This window comes from Nicotiana attenuata, chromosome 3, assembly GCF_001879085.1.
Source record: "Nicotiana attenuata strain UT chromosome 3, NIATTr2, whole genome shotgun sequence".
Lineage (NCBI taxonomy): Eukaryota > Viridiplantae > Streptophyta > Magnoliopsida > Solanales > Solanaceae > Nicotiana > Nicotiana attenuata.
Genome location: NC_031991.1, coordinates 18,181,290 through 18,208,777, shown reverse-complemented (window position 1 = coordinate 18,208,777; position 27,488 = coordinate 18,181,290). Strand labels below are relative to the sequence as shown.

General features: G+C 37.1%; 1 protein-coding gene across 1 annotated transcript; it reads right to left on the bottom strand.

Annotated features, from left to right (window-relative positions):
• LOC109223360 (maspardin) lies at positions 26 to 7,582 on the bottom strand. Its single transcript, XM_019387641.1, has 8 exons — positions 7,343 to 7,582; positions 5,849 to 5,974; positions 4,117 to 4,215; positions 3,631 to 3,773; positions 3,272 to 3,380; positions 2,025 to 2,132; positions 783 to 923; positions 26 to 603 (listed from the first exon to the last, which is right to left on the bottom strand). Exons 1-8 carry the CDS (start codon positions 7,415 to 7,417, stop codon positions 184 to 186), a joined length of 1,221 nt encoding a protein of 406 aa, XP_019243186.1. The 5' UTR covers positions 7,418 to 7,582; the 3' UTR covers positions 26 to 183.

Sequence of the window (27,488 nt, the reverse complement as noted above, 5' to 3'; positions counted from 1 at the left end):
GAATATAACATTCTGGAGCTCAAAAGATTTGAAACTGCAACATCATATATTCATCTCACTCAGAAAGATTTTCCAGCACAATCTTGAGTCTTCAATTTGCATACTCTCTTTGCAACGACACATTTCCAACCCATAATATACAAAGTAAAAATGAAAAAATGAAAAAAATCTCACACAAAGTGTCTACATTGCAGCTACATTTCCGGTTAATGTACAGTACCCCGAGTAAAAGGGCAGCAGATTAAGAATTAAAAACTCACACGCGACGTTCAGAAGAGCTCCTGAGACAAGTAACTTCTGCTTGTCACGGAAAAATGCATCCGGTAAAGGAGGTGTGGCAGATTTATCACTGCCTTCGGAGAGTTTGGCCATTTTAAGAAGTTGGTTGCCTAAATCATGAGAACCGGTAGCTTCTGGAGCCAAGGGGGGATCTGCATTTTCTGCGGTAGAAGGAGCTTCCGAGTCCCTTTTATCACTTTCTGATGAATCATCAGCATCTTCTCTTCCATTATTTGGCTCATTGGAACTTCCACCACTGCCATCCTTCGGAACACTAGGGATCACATCAGGTTGAGCTTCAACACCAACACGTCTCAGGTGTAGCTGTTGAATAGAAAATACAACCAAGTGCTTAGTTGCAACATATTATTCTTTTTCGTAAATTACAAGATAAACACTTCACAGATTGGTAGACCTAAATACTTAAATTCTAAACCGAAAAAAGAACAAAGAAGAAATAAATATGATGCTCAGATGAACAAGTGGCAAGTAGTAGTTTATACCTGAAGATGAAGATTCACTTCATCAGGCCTTGAAAGAAATGGAAAATCACCACCACTCTTCAAGTATGCCTGTCTCGCGCCAGGGTACCTTTCGACCACTTGATCTTTGAGTGATTGAGGGGTTGCGCAATAGTCATTTGTCTTCACACAGCAGAAATTACAATGCAACAGGAATCCATCAGATGCTTTCTACTATACTGACTCTAGTAAGAAAGAAACTAGCAACATTGCAAAAGGGCAATAATATCAATCAATCAACTACGCCTCAATCACAAACTAGGTGGAGTTGTTAATAAGAATCCTCTACATTCTGCTCTATTCGAACCCATTTCATTCCAATACTAAATAATTTTTTTTTAAAGTCAAGCTAGACGATTTCTAGGACGGCCATGAGCTACATTAGTACGCCGACATCTTTTTTTTTTTTGGACGAAACATATCAATCAAACAATTAATTACAGCTAAATTCCAACTCACAAGCGCTCTCATGCATGATTTCTCTATATCCATTCCACTCAATTCAGGTCCATTTCCCTTGGGGTTAGGAGTTCCATTCACTCTCACACTTATCCATACACGATAGCTAGTATAATCCCCACAGTTAACTTTTACGTGCAAAACTCGGAAGAGTGGTAATCTGCTCATTAGTAAATGCTGAAATTATGTGGTGAGGCCTTGGATCAAATATTCCTATCCCACTAGGTGAGGAAGAATTAACTGGTCCTTTCCTTCCAACAGAGAGAAACGTCAACTAGTGAGGAAAGATTAAAAGCAATAGTGTATGGGGAATTCCTTGATGTCTAGCAAGTAATTGGTTTCTTAATTTTGATGACTACTGACTAGTAAAAAGGTGAAAGACCAAAATCTCTTCACCAAGAGCTACAGACTATAACTACTCCAGGTTAAAGTTTATATTCATGCAGCCTGTTTCCAAGCAAAAGATGATGATCATGCTTACTATGACTTCTGGAATAAGCACATCTCAGAGAAAGAAAAGATTCATGCGGAATCATGAGAGCAACAGAATGCAGGAGTGTCCTGTTAACTTGAAAGATTGATGTCCTAAAATTGCAGAGAGGAAAAGATGTAAAGAAACACTTGATGTGCCAACGGCATTATGTATTAAAAATTATCTTTCTGTCACCCCATAGTACCAAAAACGAGAAAGTTGGGGCATGTTGACTCACGCACGCATATACAGAAATTCAACAAACAATATAGCTTTGCACATTATAGACATACATCCATTATAGTGATGGAAGAATCTGGAAGAAGAAGGGGTCCAACTGATGAAGCATCAGCTGTCAATGTCAATCTCGATGCCAAGTCGTCTCTTGAGAGTGTCTCAACCTGCATCAAAAGTTTCATGAGTTTACGGGAAAAAATGAGTCAACTTTTTCTATAAGCAAATAGTTGTGGTGTCAAGAAAGAACAAAAATCAAGGAGAATATGTGATGGTAATTTATTGTTTGGACAACTGAAAGAAAATGGACAATTAGGCTCAACAAAGTTAGAGGACTATCAAAAAGGAAAAGATCTAAAACCAACCACTTTGACAGTGTACAGAATGAAGCATACAACAAGAAGAAGGTATCAGCAACAACTGGTTTTATTACAGAGCAGCTCAATATCTTCATGTCGATTTATTATACGCATCTGCATCTAGTATTGGGTAGAACTCATAATTAACTGTCCTAGCTCTTCCATATCTTTTGTTTCATTTCTTTTGGAACAATCATAACGACTTTTTTGATCATGGATCTACTACCAGAAATTCAATGTGTAATCTCAGCATTCAATGTGTAATCCTGAATAATCTCATTGTTCAATTATTCATCCATTTCATTTTACCAAGTTCAATGTTAGCCGAATTAGTCAACATTTATCGAAAGATATATGAGTAGCACTTTAAAATATTATCATCAAGTGTCTCATGGTGCAATAGTAGCACATTAAAACATCTCATGTTCTACATTTTGGGCAGCTTGAAGCTAAAAATCCAGATTCCAGAGAAACAACGAAAGCAAGAATGCTATGAACCAGATTAACTTAAAACGTAGCGAAAATGACACCAATCTGACAGGAGGTAAAAGATAATCTGCATCCAATTTTATCCACTTGAGATTCTGGACTTACAAAAAGAGGGACGAAAAAGTTTTGGGAAAAAGAGAAGGTTAAGTATGTTAGAACTGTCTCAAAATTGTTTAACATGATTCTAGAGCTTCTTCTGATAATGTTTGACAAAAGAGAGGAGAAAAAGGCACAAAAATGAATACTATACACGTGCAATGAACAGAACATGCATAAAAAGTCACTACACTTTGTTTAGGGAAAAAAGGCCAACTCGGAAGCAGCAAAAGAAATATGCTGAGCCAAGTTCAGTAGACTGCTAATGGCTACTTTCTGAAAACAGGAAATTTCCAAAGAATTTGTGGTAAGAGTGACACAAAATGACTGTAATATAACAAAAGGCTGAACTTAAACATTACCTGGGAAACAACAAAATCTACAGAGTCTGCAATAAAGGGTTCCTGGGGACTATCACGAATTCCAGATAACACATGCCGCTTCAGTATAAAAGAAGGAGCCCAACCAACACTGCAATAAGAAACCAACAATAGAAGAAAAATACCTTTTAGAATATGACGAACTATGTAGTTAAAATCATAAAAACATTGACATGCAAGCACAATGATGTGGTACATATACACAAAGATATTAGATCACCTATCGCTTAGTTAAATATAAGCAGAAGATGTAAAGTATCAATGCTAATCAGTCATATTTAACCTATAACAGCAATTTAGCAGCTCTTATGATATGCAAAAACAATACAAAGAAAACTTACATGGGAGCCCATGGCATTGCAGCTGAGAAACTAGTGGTCTCCACAAATGTGTTCGAAAGTACCAAGGACCTAACACGCCGGGGACGATGCTGAGCAAAAAGTTGTGCTAAGAATCCCCCAAGGGCTGTTCCATAGAGATGAATCTGTAGTGAAAAAAGTTTAATACATCAGTTACTCCCTTTATCATGATAAAACCTTATCTCTCTTTTTATTCTGAACATTCAAAATGTATGATTTAATAATATAATCAAACCACTATCAAACAAGTGACAGGTCAAGAAAACTTATAGATGTATCTTTATATGCACTTGTTTGCATACTCTTATCTAAATACACACACAAATAAAGAAAATTAACAAGTTGCATCTTGCTAATTCTAAGTTGCTTATCTCCTGGATAAATAAGACAGGTCAGATTACACACATTACAAGTTCAGGCTTAAGCTGTAGCCATAACCTAAGCTACTGAGATGGAAAGAAAACATACGTGGTGAACATCAATAGCATCTAGAAACTTCTCAAATGCTTGAATCCACTCGTGGTTGTTCCATGCGCGCGGAATATCAACAGAAATTACACGGTAGCCCTGAGAAGGTAAAAACCAGAAAATGTTAGCTTCCTTCAATTGAATTTGGGAGTTGTCTTGTAGAAAAACTTGCTGGGATCTATATATCGTGGAAAAAGAGATATCCATATAGATTGTAAGATGCAAAGAGAACCTTTTATCCCCTGCATATGCAAATTATCTCTAGTTTAATCCTGAAAAATATGTTGCAAAAGATTCTGACATCACTTGGAAAATGGTAAATTTTATTTCGGTTTATGAGGTTGTTAGTCATCACTCGACATGATACTAGGCCATGTAGTAAAGAGGGAAAGCCAATGGCGTGAGCATTATCTATTTTCCAAGATTCAGCGCAGGAATGTGTTTTCTTGAAACTTAGCTTGACAAGGAAATCATTAAAGGAAGTGCAACTTCTGGTACAATTCATAAATTCCAGTAGTTATCACTACTATAGGGACATATTTCCCTATTTGTATCAAAGACAGTTTCCAAGTAACATGCTAGGAAGGTACTACAAAGTTCCTTAGATTATTGCTTCTACCTATAAAAGTAATAAAGCCCATAATTTATTAATAAGAACTATGTTGCTAGACTTTTAATATTGAAGAAAGAGGTTTTAGGAATCGCCGAATTGCTTGTTACATTGCCTTTTATCTATCGACTAAAATCTGATATCTATAAGATAAATGGAAAAAATGCCACGGCAAAACTAACCAATATTTTACATGTTCAATTTTATTTTGCAGTTGCATTCGGTCAATTCCATGGCACTTTGAGCTGCAATTTGGTTTCTAGATAAGATAATCTCTGATGACAGGTTGAGAAACTGCCTAAAGTAATCTCAAAGTGATCAATTTGGTCTCCGGATATGATAATCTAATGGATGGTTAAGAAACTCAATAAGGTAATCTCAAAGAGATCGATGTTTACTCTGGGGGGGGGGAGGGGGGGGGGGGGGAGACAGGCTCATGCTCAAGTGATACGCTTCTAGTGATAATCCTAATCACTAGCTATCAATAATCTATTCCTTCCATCTGCTTAGTGGTAGTTTTGAATAAGTTTTAGGTGCACTTTTGTCATAAATTTTAGGCACTACCAAAGTGCATGTTTTGTTCTAACGCAGTTCTAGTCGTTTGGCAACTTATTGATACCTATAAGAAATTCTGGAAGTTTCCATAGTTCTTGCACAAAGAAATCGTAAGGCATGCAAGTTTAAGCAATTACGTGATCCTTTATATTTATATATATATTTATGAGTAACCCTCAGGGGTTGGCTTGGTGGCAATTGACTTGAGCCTTGGGGTTTGCTCCCTTTCAAGGTCTCAAGTTCGAAACCCACTGGGTGCAAACAATTTCTGAGGGCCATCGGACTGGGTAAAACCTGAATTAACCGTGGTGCACTTGCGGGAAACTCCTTGCCGAGGGCCTGTGCACCCCGGGATTAGTCGGGGCTCTAAGAGACTCCGACACCCGGTGCAAATAAAAAAAAATATATATATAAATATATATATATATATATTTATGAGTAGCTGAAGTGATCACAGTCACAAATATGAGACCATTGTTCACTGTCGTTATCACTCTCAAAGCAGATACAAACATTTAGCAATAACTAGACAAAACAAGCAGAAGAATCAGGAGTTTGCCTCCTTACCTTCATAGATAATGACATGATCTGTTTGTAATATACATCAGCAGTTCCAGCTATGCCAGGGAGGCAAATAAGTGGAGGAACTACTTTAGGACCAAAATCATAATATCTCCACTGTTTTGACCCGATCTGCGCAACAGATTGGAGTGTTAAGAATATTCGAACATTCAACGAAAAGACAAAGTGTCCATTTATGCATCTCAATAGCCTAACTAGAGAATGTCAGATACCAAAATAGCTGTATTTGTTTGTGAATGAAATTAACATTCAAAATTAGATGTCATTGGTCACTTAGGAACATAGTATCATATCTTCACTCAATTAAAGAACAATCAAAGTCAAATGCATAGAATTGAACACAAGCTTTATATTAATTCCAAGGGCGGGAAAGAATTTAAAACCATATTTAAAGTCAAGAATCAAAGTCAAATGCATAGAATTGAACACAAGCTTTATATTAATTGCAAGGACCAGAAGAATTTAAGATCAAAATCAAGGTCAAGATGCAACAACAACCTCAAGGAAGTAGCCATGTTCTTCATAAGAAAAGAAAGTAGACATTCCAATTAACCAAATTATCTATATGTAAGCAAAAATGAGTAGAATGCAGTTCAAGACCCAAAATTTAGGAAAAAAGATCTTAATACAAATATAGATTTCCGTTTCCTCATTCCACTGTGATTAGTACGAGAAGTTCTTCAGCTCTCACGGAAAAAGATCCACTCTCCAACAATATTCACACACAAACTAATCATACCAACAACAAGGCGAGGAGATTTGCAGTTGAAAAGTGCAAATTCTATTGAGAGGAACTAAATGGGATTCGCTTAACATATTTGAAAAGGGAACTTGATAAGGTTAGCACTACAATCACCACAATATTAATTCAGGGCAAAATTGCTTTAGAGTTAAAAATGATAACTTTAAGCAACTTTTTTTTTTTACGAGGTAAATTGTATTAATCAAAAGGGAGAAAACTCCCGTATACAAGAAGTGTACCAAAAAGTAGAGAATTTACATCAGAACATGATTCTCTACAAATGACGCCCAATCTTCTATACAAGTAGGGGCTATATGAGTGCACCAAAAAGCGATCAAAGAAACTTTAAGCAACTTAAAGGAGCTTGCTGAACTTATATTGAGGAGCAAATTCTCAGTCTTTTTCATCACTCACAAAAAACACACTTGGTAATTTCTACAAAGATTACATACCATACTCATTAACATATGATACTCATTGGCCACCTAACAGTCATAATAGATCACAAGCAAACTCAGAGGTCCCAATTTACAAAAAATTAATAAAATAACTGAATTCATATGGGTAAATCACAACATGATCAGATTCATTGAAATCCAAGAAAATTATAAAAATGCAATCAAATAGAATAAAAGATGCAGACCCATTTGAGAGAATTAGCAGGGAACAGAATTAAAGAAACCCAAATCAGAAAAAAGCCAAGAAATTGATGCATAAAGTAAAAGTGAGAACTTTACAGGGATCTTATGAAGGGGAACTTGAGACTTAAAGTAGATGTAATCACCAGGCGCCGAAAAGACGCCTCCTTTCATAGCTCTGAATAATATTCACCTCGTTTGACTGCAGCATATACTCATCAATCAAAGCTATAAAATTTGTTCAATGGAAAATCTCCATCTTCTTCCCCCAGCGTGGGTTTTTGGGGTCTATTGAATTTCTTCCTAAAATCAGACATAGACGTACAATGAGCTGTGTGTTTATGTAATGGGATTAACATTCCACGATATGAAAGAGAACCCACGTGGACGGGTCCCACTCACAGTCTGATGATTGGTTCAACCTTGTGTTAACACACAATTCCCTAATGTAATTTTTTTTTTTTTTTTTACACTAAATCATTTTTTATTTATCGTAATTAAATAAAAGATAAGATGATAATATAGCGACAAAAGTATATGTCAAGATACGTATTATGTATTCACTCAATTGATATAGTTTTATCTATTTGCAAATGTAGTATTTCTAGTAGGATTTTAATTTGTAGATATGTTTATGAAAGGTTTTTTATTTGTACAAAATGGTAGTTCAAGCTTGGAACTAGCATAAAGAGATTACTAACACACAAAAAGGAACTATACATAATTATATATAGTAAAAATTTAATAACTTGGATAATTATTTTCAACATCGTGAAAAGAATCCGCAATAATTAACCCATTGCTATATATTGTGTGGAAAACGATTCTGATTTTGCTTTTCTTTCTTTCTTTTTTAATTCTAGTTGATGTCCACCACTACCATACGCAACAATATTCGATAGTGAAGATTCAAATATTGCAATTTGTGAAGTAAATTAATTTTGTACTCCGTTACAAAAGTTATTTTAGTCACAAGACAAAAATATTTGTAGGATTATTTTTAAAATCCAAATAGTAAGTGGGCATAGTAGATTATTTCCTTAGACGTATATGAGAGTTTGTCTTAAGTGTTGTTCAAAATTGTTGATGGATTTAATTAAGGAAAATCTCACTTTATACCTATTAGGGCCAAACTATTTACCTTTTAATACCCATCCCCAAACTATTTACCCTGCCTACCCAGTCAACCCAATCTATTTACCCGGCCCCTATATTTCACGCGGCCCAATCTACCCATCTCTTCCTTATCTTCGATCCAGCCCATTCTTCCCACGATCTACCCATCTCGCTATTATCTTCGATCCAGCCCATTCTTCCCACGCTTTCCTTCTTTCTCTATCAGTTAACAGAGTACACTTTCCATAACTCCATAGCCAACCGATGAGAACGCAAAAGTGAAACACATTCGAGTTGTAATTTTTTTCTTCCGATTCCGTTCAATCTCTTCGTCTAGTACCTAATTTTGGGTGACATTTTTGCTTTGGGTGAATTTTTTGCTTCTGAAAGTACATTTTAGTGAAAGTGGGTTTTCAAAATCATAGGATTTTTATGTTTTCCTTTGTACTTTTGTGAATCAATGTCTATGGGTTATTGTTTTCTCTATGGGTCGGAAGCATTGTGCGCGTAGATGGTGGCGCTTTGGACAATATCATTCTTCAAAACAAGTAGCTGCTGAATCCGTTGCCTCAGCCATGTCTGGGCCTAGTTTTTCCTTATTTTCTGATTCTCAGTCTCCACTTAGTCGTAACCCTAGCAGTAGTCATGTTGAAAACACAACTGAAAATGTAGAATTAGAGGGTGGAAAAGGCAAAAATATTAATGCCGCGTCAGTCGATGAAACTCCCTACCTGTCATTACCCGACACAAATTCCGAACCAGTCATAGGAGGTGTTTCTGTGACTGATAAGGGAAAAGGTAAAGTTGTTGAGGATTCTGAGTTAGGGGGAAGCCGACGTGAATCCGTGCGTGAAACAGAGACTCAACCAGTAGATCTTGATTGTAGCGATGATTCTCAGTTAAAGAAGAGAAAAATTGGTGTCGCACCCAAGAAGGTAATTTTCTTACAATTATGATCTTTGCGATTTTTAATGTATAGTACATTGTTATTTTTTGATTTCCTGTTATGCTTTTGTATTATATTATAGTTATAGTCAGTTGTGTTAATTTTTTGAATTAAATAGACAGATTAAATTAATGTTCTGCTTGAGGTTTAAAAAAATGGTCTCTGATTCACTAGTGCTGTCAATCAGTAGCTGTTGTTGTCAACCAAATTTATTGAAGCCAGAGCTGCTTTGTGTGATTTCTGATTTTCAGCTTTGCATTAGATGATTTTGTACGTGATCTAGTGTTTAGGCCAGTTGATAGTGGTGGTGAGAAGCAAGTATGGAAGGAATAGGACCGTGTAAGTTATGTGTGCAGAATGAGCTTTTCTTTATAGGTGGCATGGTGTGGATGGGGTCAATGTGCAGAACCCCCACGGCCTTGGCTGGTGACCACCACTGGCATTGATTATAGGCAGGCATCGGGGTAGAGTGATCATGTATGGGGCGTTTTCTGAATAACACCCATTGTCCCTTTTGAACCATCTGAAGAATCCCTTAACCTTAAGTAATAAGTTAGGACATGATTGACTTATTTTCTAATGAAAATGATTTGTTGAATTGGTGCTAAGTAGTAGACAAAAAAGATGCCAGGTACTCAGTTACATGATTGACATAGTACTTGAGTCTGGAAGGGGGAGGCAATGCTATTGGGTTAAAGAAATCTTTTGCTCAGAAAGCATGTCCACCAATGAGCGACCCATGATTTTCAAATTTTGTAAGGAGATCGGCAGTCACTAGGTAGGCAAAATTTAGTTTGAAAAGCTTGAAGATGCTCTTCACGGCTAGTTACGAATCATCCTGAAGCTCTGTGTCTTTCTGCTCCTATGTTTGTTTGACAAAGGTTTCCTTGCATATCCTGAGAGCCAAGTGTGATGTTAGCTTTTAGATACTTCTTAAGAACCAATATGTCCCACATACCTTGGATTAGGAATCAGCTTCTATTTTTGACTTTAGACCGTCATACCAATGGAAAGAGGGGTTCCCTTCTTTTATCAGTTAACTATACTTGCTGCTTTTATGTTTCCTTCGTAGCAATTCTGTCACGACCCAAAATCTAACCGTGGTCGTGATGGCGCCTATCGTGTTACAAGGCAAGCCTATTCCCAAAATATTACTACTAATTTGATTATAAGAATTTAATAAAACATTTCCAATAATTTAATTCCTGATAAACTAAACCAACTCTAAATATAAATAATATAAAATACAGAAATGAGTCCCGAACATCGGGGTGTCACTAAGTCATGAGCGTCTAAAACTATGAACTAAGATATATAACTGTCTAAAAGAAGAAATGACAAAAAGAGTAACGAGGTCCTGCGGATGCTGGCAGCTAGCTACCTTGCAATCTCCACAGATAGCCGGCCAGAACTCAACGATCGCCGCGCTCTAACTCACCTAGATCTGCACATAAAGTGCAGGGTGTAGTATGAGTACAACCACCTCAGTAGTAACAGAAATAACTAAGGAACTGAGCAGTAGTGACGAGCTGAGCGAAATAGTCCAATTATTTATCTTTCACAATTTTAAAAATAACAGGAATAAATAGGTAAATTTCATAACTCAGTAAATGCCACAAAGAAATTTAACAAATAAATGCAGCAACAACAAAAGTAAATGCAACCTCACAGCAATGTCACTCCATCACTCAGCACTCGCACTCAGCACTCAACACTCAACACTCTGCGCTCACTGGGGGTGTGTACAGACTCCGGAGGGGCTCCCAAAGCCCAAGCGCTAAGCACGGACAACTCACGTGCTACCATATCAATACCTGGATCTGCACGGTCAACTCACGTGCTACGCGGACAACTCGCGCGCTATGGTATCAATACCTAGACCCGCACGGTCAACTCACGTGCTACGCGGACAACTCACGCGCTATGGTATTAATATCCTCACAACCAGGCCCTCGCCCTCACTCAATCATGTACCTCACAAGCCTCACCGTCATCAACAAATAAGGGAACACAACCCACATCAAGTATCACAGCATATTAGCAAATAATAGAGACTGAGGTAAACATGTACAATAATTTCTATGACTGAGTACAAATAATGTGAGCATTAATAAAACCTAAACAGGATCTTTAACATGAAGGCAAACAAGTTCAACAACAAGTAAACACATAACCACAGATAATAGCTTTTAGGCCTGGCCTCACGGGACGGACCAAGTCTCAATACCTCGCGGTGCACACCCACACGCCCGTCACCTAGCGTGGGTATCACCACCAAACAATCACATGATATTAATTTCTCCGGGTTTATACCCTCAAAGCCAGAGTTAAAACTGTTACTTACCTCAACAGCGTAAAATCCTACTCCGGGATGTCCTCGTCCCTCGACTCGGTCTCCAAAAGCTTCGAATCTAACCATAATCAGAATACTACTATCAACATAGTCTAAAGAATCGAATTACACAATAAAACTACATAAACATGCCAAAAATCCGAAATCGGCCAAAACTCGGCCCCCGGGCCCATGTCTCGGAATCAGTCAAAAATAGCAGAATAATAATCCTCGTCCTCTCCCGAGTCTAACCATATAAAATTTGTCAAAATCGGACTCCGTTTGGTCCCTCAAATCCTCACTTAAAACTCTGCAAAACTCAAACCCTAACTCCCTCAATTTCACTTTGAAATCATCAATCAAATCCCAAAAAACGAAGATGGACTCATAAAATATAACAAAAACCGAGTAGAGAACACTTACCCCAATCCATATGATGAAAATCGCCTCCAAAATCGCCCAAATCCGAGCTCCCCAACTCAAAATATGACCGAACGAACAAACCCTTATTTTGTATATTTTTCTGCCAGCTATTCTGCCTCGTTTCTCGTGCCAAACGATCCCGAAACTCGTATTTTATGCCTCCAATGGATTCCTTGTGAAATTTTAGTCAAGTTAGGCTTTTGAATCACTCAATTTGACCTTATAACGAAGGAGATATGTAGGTTTTAATATTTGCAAATAGTGCAGATTTTTAAATACGCTGCTAGTGGCAATTTCGTAATTAAACTAAAAAATCTGGCAACTAAATTCTTAGTAAAATGACCATAAAATCCTCATACGATGTCCAAATTCGACGATTCTTTTTGCTACGGGTCCGTAATTACGATACAGATCTAATGCTTCAATCAAAAACGAAACCGGAGCTCATTTGTTCAATATGATATCATTTATGCTTGAAGAAACGGCGTCGAAACATAAGAAAAACGAGCGCAACACAACTCAAACCTATCCAAAACTCATCCGAGGCCCTCGGGACCTCAACCAATAATTCCAACAAGTCACATATCACTAGCCGAACTTAGTCTAACCTCCGGAACACCCCAAAACAACACCAAAACACCAAATAAACCTCGAATTCAAGCCTAAGAACTTCTAAACTTCCAACTTTCGCCAATTCAAGCCTAGTTCTACCACAGACCTCCAAATTATATTCTGGACACACTCCTAAGTCTAAAATACCCAACAAAGCTAACTGAATCATAAAAATCCAAATCCGAATTCTTTTACTCATAAGTCAACTTCCGGTTGACTTTTCTAACTTAGCTTTCTAATTAAGAGACTAAGTGTTCATTTCACTCCAAAACTACTCCGAACGCAAACCTACCAACTCAATACAACTCAAAACAACTGAACAACATATAAATAAGCATAGATGGGGGAAATGTGGCTATAACTCTCAGAACGAACGATCGGGTCGTTACACAACTAAAACTATCAAACATAAATCTATTAAAACTATAATTTTAACAATTAAACTATTAAACAGTTAAACTATTTTAACAATTGATTCATAAATCTTTTAAGAATAGAATTATTAAAGTTATATTTTATAGAAGAACCATATATCATATATTTTAAAATTTTCAAAACTTACTACTCATATTTGTTGAATATCCAGATATATACTCCATTTTTACCAATTTGTTTTTAGCTCTTTTGTTTATTTAGCGCCAATTTAACTAGTTCTAAAGCTAAATGGAATATAAGTTAGTTTATATATTAAAAGTATACAAAGCCTAATATAATTGCGCTGAAATCATCCATCTAAAGTTTAAGTTAAAGACTACTTAAACTAAACATGACAAGAAAGAGAGAGAGAGTAAATAAACTTGAAAAATTCAACAGATTATGCAAAGCCTAAAAGGGTGTGAACTTTTTTAACAATAAGACGATGCTTGCAGTGATATGGGGCTACTACATAGGGGGCTTAACCGATATGGAATATTTTGCTATTTATAAATAGATCATAGTCATCATAGAATAAACATGTAAATGAGAAAGAAATCTAGCCAAAGACAACTTGCCAATTTTCACTATATTGGTTCATAAAATTTTTAAGAATGGAATTATTAAACTTATAAATTATACAAATTTGTAAGGCTGGACATTCTAACTATAACTAACAAGAAACTAATGGGTACTGACTGTCGAAGGATTCTATATATTGCTAACAACCCAAGTTGTTTCTTAACAAACAAATGAATTACTGTGGTTGAGAGTCCTATTGGCTATTGAGCTTTTAGATGATGAAAAGTGGCCTTAGAAAATATACAGAGGAACCAATTCACAAAATAATACCAGAACAGAGGAGGAAAAAATTCAATCAATCGACTACCAATCTAACAGCAGCCAGATATCACAAACGACTTAGCAAAAACATAAAAAGCTATACTTTCACAAATTATTACTAAGTTGTTGTTCAACGGCCCTTGGCTTATCGCTCTTCTTCGTCGAACATGTACCACGATACTAGAGACTAACATGGATATGCCAATTCCTATTCTTTCTATAGGTCTAAGCCTTACTTGTCTTCCTTTTATTTTAGATGCCAATGGAATGAGCATGCAGTCATAGATAAGTATCCTAATTGTTGTAGTTCATTCATAGTATTTAAGGTCATATTATTACTAAAAGATCCACTCGCACATCGAGCTCCGAGCTAACAAAATGCATATCGTTACCTTCAAATAGTCAAACAGAATGAGACTTTGAACCAAACCGTGGCGCCTAAAACTAGGAACTTTCAGCTGAGACTAAAAGAACGATAAAAAATAGTACGCCATTAAATTTGGCAATGTTGGAGGATAATGGAAAAAGGTAAGGGACAATCGTGTGAAGAATAGTGCACAGAAAAATCTAGTACAAGGTCAAACTGGTGAGGAAATTGTTCCAGTTGTTTCTAACAGTGTGCAACAGGTTCAAACTACTGAAGGTGTTCATCGAGCTACTGAGATTTCTGGAAGAGAGATTGTGCCAATTTCTGGGAGGTCCAACAAGACCAACGTCACACAAGGAATTAAATAGTCATAGCTACTGGGCAATTGCAGCAAAATGATGTTAATACAAGGAAGGAGATGGCCCTTGCAGGTGTAGTTAATAATCAGCAAATCCAAACCTCTAACAAGTTTGCAATGTTAGAGGTTCAGGATGATGATGAGGAGAACAATAACCAATTGGTTATGGTAGAAGGAAGTGCTGAACCTAGTAGTCCTACTACTAATCTCAATGCAGGTGGGAGATTAAATCCTAAGGCAGCTGTTTTTACCCCTAAATCTACTGGGGTTGGGAGTACATCAAGGAAAGGAAAAGGTGGAAACATTACCGGGAATGAGAGTGCAATAGTTGAGGGTGTACAAAAGGAGTCCACAACAGCATGGGTTAATAGAGCTTTTGCAGGCAATCCTGTTACAACTAATCAGTCCTGTCAAGAAATCCCTTCTCAGGCTACTGATATAGATGCAGCATTGAAGGAGTCCAATATTAATGAAAGATTACAATTAAGTGGAGGGAAACTATGGAGTCAGCAAGTTGAAGAGGATCCAGAAGAAGGTGAACTATCGAGAACCATAAATTTACTGCTTGTAAGATATTTTGTGTTAAAGGTTGTCATTATATGAATTCGAATAAGTCGTCTTTCCTAACCATGACGACAGAAAAGAAACAAAAATACTACAAGATAAGGTTCTTAGTCGACAGTGACAAAGTTCCAGTTTGGATTAATTTCTAGTCAGCCTTTCGAATACAAATACCATTATGCACCTAACTGTAATACAAAAGACCAAAGCCTCTTAACTATTTTGCTTTCTACAATTGCTTCCTGAAGATTGAAGTGTAGCCTAAAATGCAACCAGAAAAAGAAGCAGATAGGAAGCAGATCATGTCCAAACGTATCGTCTTGTGCTTTACACTTATAATAGTCTGTCACAGATGTTTGTTTTCTTTCATTAAACACTCTGCTTATTGCTATATTTAAGGTTGCTGTTTCAGAACTGGGATGAATCACTGTCTTCAAACACTATCAAAGTGATTAAATGAGAGTTTATTGGCTAATTAGATCAAAGTGATTAACCGTACCCATAGTCACAATGATTTATTATTAATCGCGCCTAAAGCACTCTAACGATGTTCATTATTCTTCCTAAACTTGTTTGGGATTTCATGTACGAGTCATAGATTATGGACTTTAAACTAGGGGGAATTTGATATATTAAGGCTAATTAGATCAAATGCTTCTTGAAGCTGTCATGCCCCATTGATTGTTGTTATTGGGCTTACGGTGGATCAATTGGCCTATAAATATGAGAAACTAAGTTTTGATCGTCTAATTAACCTAAACATCTATTAAGAGAAACAATCTGGATAAGAACAAACTAAAGAGAAGGAATCAAAATGCCAAAATTAACAGGAAGTAAAAGCTCACAAATATCATATGAATTTGTTCAAACACATACGCCATTTTCAATGTTTCCATATTCTACAGTTGCACTTAATGCAACAACAGCTCTTTCCCATCACATATTATTGCCAAAAACTTTTTATCTAGACATAAGCTTGTGTTTGTATTTTTAATCAGATTAACATTTAACTATCATGACATATAAATCAGTAATAACAGTCAATGAAACACTAACAAAGAAAATATTAATCAGTGCAACCAATTTTCATTTATTTCCTCTAAAAAGAAATAATTACAGATTATTTAACATACCTAAGCTGAAGATAGCAGCAACAGGAACAAAATAAATGCTGAAATGAAGATGGATCTCGGCTACTCAACCATTAACAACAACAAACAACGAACAACAGCGAGAAGGCAGTAGGGCCAACACAAAAACTTCAATTTCCAAATCTCAATAGCAAGAAACAAACTTAGCAGAACCAAACAGAGGTTAAGAAACAGCCACAAATTGAAACTTTGCTACAAATGAAGCGAAATAGCAACAAACAAAGAACGATCCGATTGAGACCCGCGCCGGCGACTCAAAGCCTCGCCGTAAAACTCGAACAACGACCTCACAAACTCGACTTGACTCAGAAGTTTTAACAAATTTTTGGGGCTGTTTTTGAGGTGAGAAGATGGGTTTCAATGGCCATTTTTTTAGCTGTTTTCATGGAGTTGAAAGAGCTGTTGGTTCGCCTATTTTCATGGCTATTTGGTAATGGATTTTCAGCTGTGATTTTTGGGTTGAGAGGTGGAGATTTGCATATGGTTTTTTGGGCGTTCTATGGAGGATTTAATGCTCATTTTTTTTCTTTATTCTGGGGCTGAAAAGAAGTGCCTTGGGGTGTTTTCATGGCTGGTTTTAGGTGAGGTTTGTTCTAGTGAGGGAGAAGAACGGAGAAGGAAAAGGCAACTCCCATTTAAACAATCAAGCATCATCAATCAATTGTAAATAAATCTATATAAACAATCAAGCAAAAGGATCCACTGTAAAACAATCCATATAATCAATCGAGTCAACCATCAGTCCATTGTAAATCAATCCAAATAAACAATCGAGCAGCATCAATCCACTATAAATCATTCAATCCATATAAAAATCGAGCAGCATCAATCAACAATGTATTGCAAGCAACCAATATAACAGGGGAAGAAGAGAAATTAACAGGGAAAGAAGAGAAGGTCACAGGAACGAGAGAACTTACCTGGAAAAGAATCGACGACTAGGTACTGGAAATTGACGCAGCAGCAATCTAGGTTTTCCTATCGTTCAATCCATATAAAAATCGAGCAGCATCAATCACAATGTATTGCAAAATGATTGCAAGCAACCAATTTAATAGGGGAAGAAGAGAAGGTCATAGGAACGAGAGAACTTACCTGGAAAAAAATCGACGACGAGGTACTGGAAATTGACGCAACAGCAATTTAGGTTTACCTATTCAATTGGCGGTATCCGTTTCTATTAAAGGGAAATATGTTTTCCTAGTTCCTACAAGTTTCTAATTGGAGGGAATGATAATTCTTGTCCAAAAAATTTGGGGGGAATGACGTTTTTCTTTTTGTGGGGAGGGAAACGTTAAAATAATAAAAAATTAAATTTAATTAGTAATTTTTAGTGGCAATTGTATTTTTATTGCCGGTAAAAGGATATCTTTTACTGGCTAATGCTCATGTGCCGCTAATTTTTCAGCTTAAGGAATTTATTAGCAATATTGCCTTATTGCCGCTAAATAATTACCGCTAAAGGTCTTTTTTGTAGTAGTGTATCTCATATCATAATGGGTACCCGCGCTCACTGGGGGTGTACAGACTCCGGGAGGGGCCCCTTACGGCCCAAGCGCAATATCAAGCCACTCGTGGCATCATAAACAGGCTCTCGGCCTCATATCAATCCCAAGCCACCTCGTGGCGTACAATCTCAGGCCCTCGGCCTCATTATCATAATCAGTATATCACTGGTGCGCGCGTGCAGCCCGACCCAAAAGTATCCTCACAACACAGGCCCTCGGTCTTACTCAGTCAGAATCTCATAAGCTCCTCGGGCATCAGTAAAACATGAAGCTCAGCTCAAAATATCTTTAAAATATTATTTAATGTGTTTAAAACAGAATAACATAGCTGAGTTTTGAAAATAGTGAAAAATATAGTATGACTGAGCATCGGTATGAAGTCAAACAGTGAGGAAAATATCATTTAAAATCCCCTAAGGGTTCAAACAGCTGGCACGAAGCCCAAATATGGCATTTAGCCCAAGGTATAATAATATCAAACAATTAGCTGCCAATTATACAGAAAAATAGTCATTCGGGATGGACTAAGTCACAATCCCCAATGGTGCACGACCCCACGCTCGTTATCTAGCGTGTGTTTCACCTTAATATAGCACGACGCTGTGCAATCCGGGGTTTCATACCCTCAGAACAACATTTAAAATCATTACTCACCTCGAACTAGCCCGAAAAGCTACTCTGCAACACGCTTGCCTCTCGACCCAACTTTCGAGTGCTCCAAATCTACCAAGTTCAGATTTTTATCATCAAATTATGCTAAACGAATGAATTCTAATTGAAAAATACCGATTTTAAGCACAAAACCCGAAATCAGTCAAAACCCGACCCCCGGGCCCGCGTCCCGGAACTGGACAAACTTTATACCAAAATGTTCTTCATCATCTCACGAGTCCGTACATATAAAGAACTCGAAAATCGAAGTTCATTTGACCCCTCAAATCATCCCTAGAAGGTCTTATAATCTCAAGCCCTAACTCCACCTTTTTCTACTGATTTTCATGTCTAAATCCATGTAAGATCACATATTTAACTCAAAAATAGGAAGAAATCACTTATCTAGTGTTGCTTGGTGAAAATACCTCCTTGATCTCTCCAAAATCGTCCAAGGCAAATGAAAGAAATGAAAGAAACGGGCTAAAACTCATGTTCAAAACAATCTGCCCGGCCTTCATCGAGTTGTACCTAGCGCTGTGCAGGTTGGACATCCTATTACCATTTTCCCCTGTTGTACACCTTCTGTTAAAACGCCCATAACTCCTTTTGGAACTATCCAAATGACAAACGGTTTGAGGATTTAGAAATTGGACTCGAAGATCTTTCATTTGATAGGTTGTACACCATATAACTCTCTATATATTCCGAGATATGAGATTCTAAAGTCGGCTCCATGCATCAGAAAATTCTGTCGGAACTGCTCCACCAGCCATCTTCAATCGATCAAAACTTTCTGATAAAATGTCCAAATCATGAATGGTTTAACTTTCTGAAAACAAGAATGCAAGGGCTACAACTTTCATGTTTTGCAAATGTTCTGATTCCTTATAGATTGCACGATATGTGCTTCCAAACTCGACTCCTCGCACCAGAAATTTTCTGGTGAACAACTGAAGCTCAAAAATCTGCAACTTTTCCAAAGCATGAAATAGTCCGTTTAACCACCCGAAACTCACCCGAGGCCACTGGGACCTCAACCAAACATGCCAACATATCCCATAACATCATTTAAACTTGTTCCAACCTTTGGAACGCTCAAAGCAACATCACAACACCAAATTCGCATCGGATTCAAGCCTAAGAATTTCAAAATCTTCTAAATTACGCTTTTGATCAAAAACCCAACCAAACCACGTCCGAATGACCTGAAATTTTGCACACACATCCCAAATGACACAACAGAACTACTGCAACTCTCGGAATTCCATTCCGACCCCTATATCAAAATCTCACCTATCAACCGGAAAATGCCAAAAACTCAATTTCGCCAATTCAGGCCTAAATGTACTCCGGACCTCCAAAACACATATCGATCACGCTCCTAAGTCCCAAATCACCTAACGGAGCTAACCAAATCATAAAAAGTCGAATCCAGGATCATATACTAACAAGTTAAATCTTGGTCCAGCCTTTCAAATTTCAAGCTTCAAACTAAGAATTGTTCTTCCAAATTCATTCTGATCACCCTGAAAACCAAAACCAACGATTCATATAAGTCATAATACACTACACGGGGCAAGTCATGCCCGAGAATGGCGAGCAAAGTGCAAAAGCTCAAAACGACCGGTCGGGTCGTTACACTATGTGGAGTCGCGCAATGAGAATTGGCTTGCTAGGTAAGAGTAAATTAGGATTTGTCGATGGTAGGTTTTCTAAGTCATGTTTGAGCTTGAACTCCATACCTTCGCTCCGTACCTTATCCTTCGATCCAAGCCACGAGGCAAAAGGCAAGCTGACTTAGAGGCTGCGGTCATTCTTGATTGATGTAGCTTCGTCGTCTGTTTTGGTATGAATGAGACAAAGAACAGTAGTAGCCAATGATCTGTGGGAGAAAATGAATGCTATTGTTTTGTCATAGATAATGAATGTTGTGAAGCCGGTTTTGCTAAGTAGTGTCCTATATGTATCTAGTGCTCATAAAGTTTGGGAAGACATAAAAGAGAGATTTGATAAAGTAAATGGTTCCAGAATTCTGTACCTACATATGGAGGTTCACACTTTGACTCAAGGAGTTATGATTGTAACTGACTATTTCTCCAAACTATGAGAGCTTTAGGATGAGTTTGATGCTCTTATGTCGTGTCCTGGTTGTCCCTGTCCTGAGTCAAAGAAGTATGCTCAACACTTTGAATATCAAAGGCTCCTTCAATTTCTTACTGGCTTAAATGAGTCCTACTCGCAGTCAAGGAGTCAAATCATGATGATGTCTCCTTTGCCTAGTATAAATAAGGCCTATTCTATGTTAGTTGATTAGGAAAACCAAAGAAACCTTGCAAATATGACACAAGTAGCTCAAGTTTCTGAAGCATTGGAGAATGCAGCTATGTATAGCAGCAAGAACACAAATAATACTGGAAACTACAAACCAAAGAGGAGTCAAGTTCAATGTGAGTACTTCTACTACAAGGTACATACAAAGGAAAATTGCTATAAGCTAGTTGGATATCCTCCGGATTTCAAATCAAAAAAGAAGGGAATCAATACTTGACAGTATGCAAATCAAGTGTGTGGTGCAGAGGTGAACTGTACAGACAGATATATTATGGGCAACAATGTAGCTTCTAGTGTGACTCAACAAGGTAGAGGAGGAAGTCGCTCTAATTCATGTGTTCCACAACCAGCAAATCAACCTATTTTCTTCCAGCAAATGCCACATCCTGCTCCTGTCTTTACTCCTGAACAATATCAGCAGATTGTTCATCTGTTGTCCAAAGGAAGCACAGAAGGATTAGACTCATCAAGCAAATCAGCTACTGCAGGTATTTTGAGCAAAGTGAATGCTTTTATGTCTCATTGTGTTAATGACAAGTGGATTGTTGATACTGGGGCATCAAATCACATGAATTCAAGCCTAGACATGCTGCACACTCACATAGCACTTCTAAACACAGAAGAAAACAAAGTACACTTACCTACTAGAAGTGTTGTATCAGTATCACACACAGGAAATACTTCTATATTAAGTAATCAGGAAATCTCTAATGTTCTCTACATTCCTGACTTTAAGTTCAACCCACTCTCAGTTTCAAAACTCACTAAGAAACTAAAATGTATGGTTGGTTTCTTCCCAGACTTCTATATTTTTCAGGACCTCTTCAGTGGTCAGGTAAAGGGGATGGTAGAGAGGAGCATGGATTGTACGTACTGTGTGGGATTACTTCTATATCAGCCTCATCCCAGGCAACAAATAAGTGTGTCAACACAACAAATGATGTTTGTACTTTCTACTTCTTCTGCTACCAATAGTTCTTCCAGGTCTAGTGTGTCTGTTTCTAGCATTTGCAGTTAATGGCATAAGAGATTAGGACATGCTCCTATAGGCATAATGAAGAAGATAGAGGCATTGAGTAAGCTGACAACATGTAACTCTAATCAGCCCTGCACTGTATGTCATGTTGCTAAACAAATCAAGATGCCCTTTCAGCTGAGTAATACTGCAACAAAGTTTGTTTTTAACTAGTTCATTATGATATTTGGAGACCATATAGAGTACCTACTGTCACACCTCCTTTTTCCCAAGGGATAGGGAGTTTTTCCAAATAAAGTGACATTAATCGAAATGAGACTATTTATTTAATCAGATTCGCCACTTGGAATAATTTATGGTGTCCCAAGTCACTGATTTATTTTAAATCTCAAATCGAGGAAAATTAACTCTATTTTTGGTTCGCAAGACAGACGTCCAAATCCCAAACCAATTAATCACGAAATGCAGCAAAAGGTTTAATTGAAAATTTTATTATGGCAAAAGGAAACAAAATAGAATAAAGTTTGGAGATATAGAGATAACACCAAGACAACAAACCAAACGTGAACCTCTGGCCCGTCAACATTGAAAGCATTTTAATTAGAGTTTTCATTCATGATTAGCAAATTAATGAAATAAAATATCTAAATTAACATGTCCAACATAGTTTTCTTCATCTCACATTAACAAAATTAAACAGGTAACTCAATAAAGCACCGTTAAGGCTAGTTGAAGTATGAAATTTATTTAAAAGTTGAAGAAAATGGACCTTTATAATTGCTTGACTGTTTCCTTCAAAATTCGAAAAAGAATGAACCGCTGACCGGAGCCGTAACCGCTAAACGGAGACCTCACCGGCTTGATCGAACTGCGACCTTGAACCCGGCCAAAGCTATGGATGGAGACGTTGGACTGAGAAGTATCAGCTACAACAAATGGGTTTCGGGTTGGTGTTCCAATGAATTTTGGGGCTGTGTGGGTTAGAGAAATATACTTAGGGAGTATTTTACTTTTTGGAAGTTAGGGACGACAGAGCTTTTCTTTTCAGGTATGATCAGTGTCAAATCTTCTTTTATTTGACAATAAACAAGAGTGTCTAATTTCAATGGTTCAAATCCGGATCATCGCGCTGAAATGGACACCAATTATCATCCTTCTCGTTGTTGCTACTATTCTTATACGAACATTCTTAATCCTCCAAGATGATTTTCGATAATGGGTGGGCGACCGCTTCTCTTTTGTGTATTGGAATATTAAAAGGTTGGACGGATTGAGGTTTTTTTATTGGTTTTGGATTCTTGAGGAAGAAGGAGATGAGCAGCGGCTCTTTTTGCCTTTGCTCTCTCTTTGCCGTCTCTTTTGTCTCTGTTTTTGTGCAGGTTGCGGCTGAAGAGATGGAGAGGGTGGGGAACGGCTGACCTCTCTTGTTTTTAGAGGATGAGAGCTTTTAAAAGAGTTCTCCAAAATAGGATTTTGGGGAGGAAGAAATCTGATGGGTTATCGGCTAAGAAGATTGGGCTTGCCAAGTTGAAGGGTATTGGGTTATAAAATTGGCCCTTTAATTCTACAATTCTTGCAATTTGGCTAAAAAATATATTAATTTATTCTAAAATAACAACATAAAACATGTAAAATCAATCCTAACTAATTAAACAACTATATTATGACATGAAACTATTTTTTGGTATTTTCAAGGATTATACTAAAATAAAAATGGGTTAAAAATAATATCTTTTTAAAAATACGTAATACCTGAATTAAATAGAAAAAATGAAACTATTTTTTTGTGTTTTCAATTTTATATTTTAAAACTAAAATTGAAGATAAAAATATCTATAAACTCAAATAAATATTAAAAATACTACGAATACTAAATATAATCTTTAAAAATCGCGTGGGTCAAAAATTACGTGCTTACAGATGCCCCTCTTTACTTGGAAACTCGATGAGTTTTTGAGCAAAGAATTAAGTAAGCAATGTAATTGACTTCTGACCTGACAATTATTCAAATGAGATAAAGATGGATAAAAGATTGTGACCGAGCCCTGGAATCTGAGCTGCCTACATATCCTTGGCTATAAAGGAATCATGTCACGTGTAGTTCAGAAGCGAGAAGAGATGGAGTATGTGGAGAGGATGAGAGAGTCGAGTGAGGAGCCGTTCGAGGCTCCGGTTCGTGGTCTTGTTATTACATCAAAATCAAAACCTAATGGAACTAAACAAGCCTTTCAGCTATGAGTTACAAGATTCCTATCTATAAGTCTTTTGAAGCTTGATCTTGAGTCTTGAATGGTTCTTCATGAAGACTTTTGATTGGAACCTTGATGCTTGCTAGTTGCAGGTGCCAGTTCATTCTTCTACGAATTCTTCTAATAAAAACAGGGAATGCAATGCTCGTGACTTCAGTCATGTCTTGAGCAGTTCACATCGTTCATCTGCTTCTGCATTTTGGATTCACTTCCTTTTTCTTTTCTTTTATTCTGGATTGAGACTTCTTCTTTTGATCATCTTGAAACCTGTGCCTCGAGGTAAAACCTGCTCAGACACCAAAACAAAACAAAACAAGCGAACGAAATTTTTCTGCCCCTTTTTTCACTAGGAGAATTTCTTGAGTTATTGGCGAAATTGTAAATCACCTATGCTATTGATGAAAAATGCAATGATGAGAGTAAAACTAAAGACTCGACTAGGATGTGCGTCTCTCGTGAGATTGAACTTAAGGAAGACTATAAACTAAGCTTGACTAAACTAAAAATTGACCCTATTCTCTAGGCGGGACCCCTGAACTCAAGAAAAACTAGAGATTGAAAACTCAAGGAAACTAACAAGTAACCATATTCTCCAGGCGGGACCCCTGAACTCAAGGAAAACTAAAGACTAACAACTTAAGAAAATTAAAAGACGATCCTATTTTCCAGGCGGGACCCCTGAACTTAAGGAAAACTAAAGATTAACGACTTAAGGAAACTAAAACTGACCCTATTTTCCAGGCAGGACCCCTGAACTCAAGGAAAACTAAAGACTAACGACTTAAGAGAATTAAAAGATGACCCTATTTTCCATGCGGGCCTCCTGAGCTTATGGAAAACTAAAGATTAACGACTTAAGGAAACTAAAATTGGCCCTATTTTCCAGGTGGGACCTGAGGAAATTGAAACTAGAACTGACCCCTTCTTTTTTAAAATCCAGACTTCTTTTTTTGGTTAATTATCCTAGAAGAAAATTCATCAGACTAGGTGTTTTTTTTTAATAATTATTATTATCTTAGGAGAAAGATTCATCAGACTAATACGTCTATCCTAGGAGAAAATTTATCAAACTAAGGCTTTTTGTCTTAGGAGAAAGATTTATTAGACTAAGATTTCTAATCCTAGGAAAAAGATTTATCAGACTAAGTTTCTTATCTTAGGAGAAAGACTAAGACATCGTATCCTAGGAGAAAGATTCATCAGACTAGGTTTTCTTATCTTAGGAGAAAAATTCATTAGACTAAGACTTCTATCGTAGGAGAAATTCATCAGACTAGGTTTCTTATCTCAGGAGAAAGATTCATCAGACTAAGATTTCTATCCTAGGAGAAAATTCATCAGACTAGGTTTCTTATCTTAGGAGAAAGATTTACCAGACTAAGACTTTGTATCCTAGGAGAAATTCATCAGACTAGGTTGTTTTATATTAGGAGAAAGATTCATCGGACTAAGACGTTTATCCTAGAAGAAAGATTCATCAGACTAGGTTTCTTATCTTAGGCGAAAAACTCACCAGACTAAGACATTGTATCCTAGGAGAAAGTTCATCAGACTAGGTTTTCTTATCTTAGGAGAAACGTTCGCCAGACTAAGACTTCTATCATAGGAGAAAGATTCATCAGACTAGGTTTTCTTATCTTAGGAGAAAAATTCATTAGACTAAGACTTCTATCCTAGAAGAAAATTTATCAGACTAGGTTTCTTATCTTAGGAGAAAGATTCATCAGACTAAGATTTCTATCCTAGGAGAAAATTCATCTGTCACGACCCAAAATCCATTAAAGGTCGTGATGGCGGCGGACACCGCTGTCAGGCAAGCCAACAGTAATTTAATTCATTTGGTTCTCTTTTTAGTATTTTTAAAATCATGGTTTGCCTTTAATTACATAGTAGCAGATGGGAATTTCAGAGTAAATAATAATGTTCACAACAATCTCAATACTGAATAACCCATAATCATCCCAGAACCCGGTGTCACAAGTGCATGAGCATCAACTAGGAAAAATAAAGTAAAATACATCATCTGTCCAGAATACAACATTGGACAGGAGAGAAAAACATAAATACTCTGAAAGAGACTCTGCTGGCTACGGATCGTCGTAACATAAGATGCAGCTCACGTAAGTCCCCGTATCAACCACGCCGATGCGCCCACAAGGCCACTAGACATACATGTGTCTGTACAACAAAATGTACAGCAAGTGTAGTATGAGTACGAAAAACAATGCGTACCCAGTAAGTATCCAGTCTAACCTCGACGAAGTAGTGACGAGGGGTCGACTCCGACACTTACTATGGGCTATAAATAAAATGCCAATGATATAATTTAAACATGGGTTATATAAAACGGCTGTAAGCTCAATATTTTGAAATAAGTAAGCAATTCTTCTATAATTAAGAAATCTCCACATTTATTTCTCATCATTTAACAATTTATCAGAAGCCAAAGAGGTAATATCATTTATTATAAATTCCAAGCAATCAATTCAATCATGCGCAAATCATGCCGAGGTTGTACGGCCCGATCCAACATATAAATATAAACTGTGCATTGCCGAAGGTCGGACGGCCCGAACCAACATATAAATATAAATTGTGCACTGCCGAGGATCGAACAGCATGAATCATAGATGCATCTATTAACCTACCGAGGCGAACGACCTGCTCCCATGAGAGTAGCGGAAATTTACCATGCTCGCGGAATATAATTGCGACACGCTTACAAATAGATTTCTTAAGTTATTATAATATTCCTCAATTCTTTTCGAAAATACGAAGTTCAAATGGAAACCTTTAATATCTTAAATTCCTCAATTCCAATTCTTTTCAAGACAATTATTACGCAACCACAATCTCGTTTCTTCTCCAAGCAAACAATAACCATAAATCAAATAGCCATATCAACAAGGCATGATGTAAACCTAACACTACACGGATATAGGCATAGCTAGTAGCTACGTATGGACTCTCGTCACCTCGTGCGTACGTAACCCCCATTATTAGAAGCACATATTAATTTAGTTCACATATGGGTTAATTCCCTCTTACAAGGTTAGAAAGGAGATTTACCTCGCTCCGGAGTTCCATAGCCGGTTCCCGCATCTTTCAAACAACTCAATCGATTTGCTCCAAAACTAGTCAATAAACGAGGGAATTCCATAAATATATACTCTAATACTCATTAAAATCCTATTTACAATAATTTCCAACTCCTTTCGAAAAGTCGATAAAAATCACCCTCGGGCCCACGTGCCCGGATTCCGAAAATTTTTAAAGATAAACTTCAACCATAAACCCACAAACTCAAATATATAAATTTTTCCTAATTCCATGTCCAATTTCGTGGTCAAAATCCAAAATACCAAATTTCTAGGTTTTCTACCAGAGCCCCAAATTTCTACTAA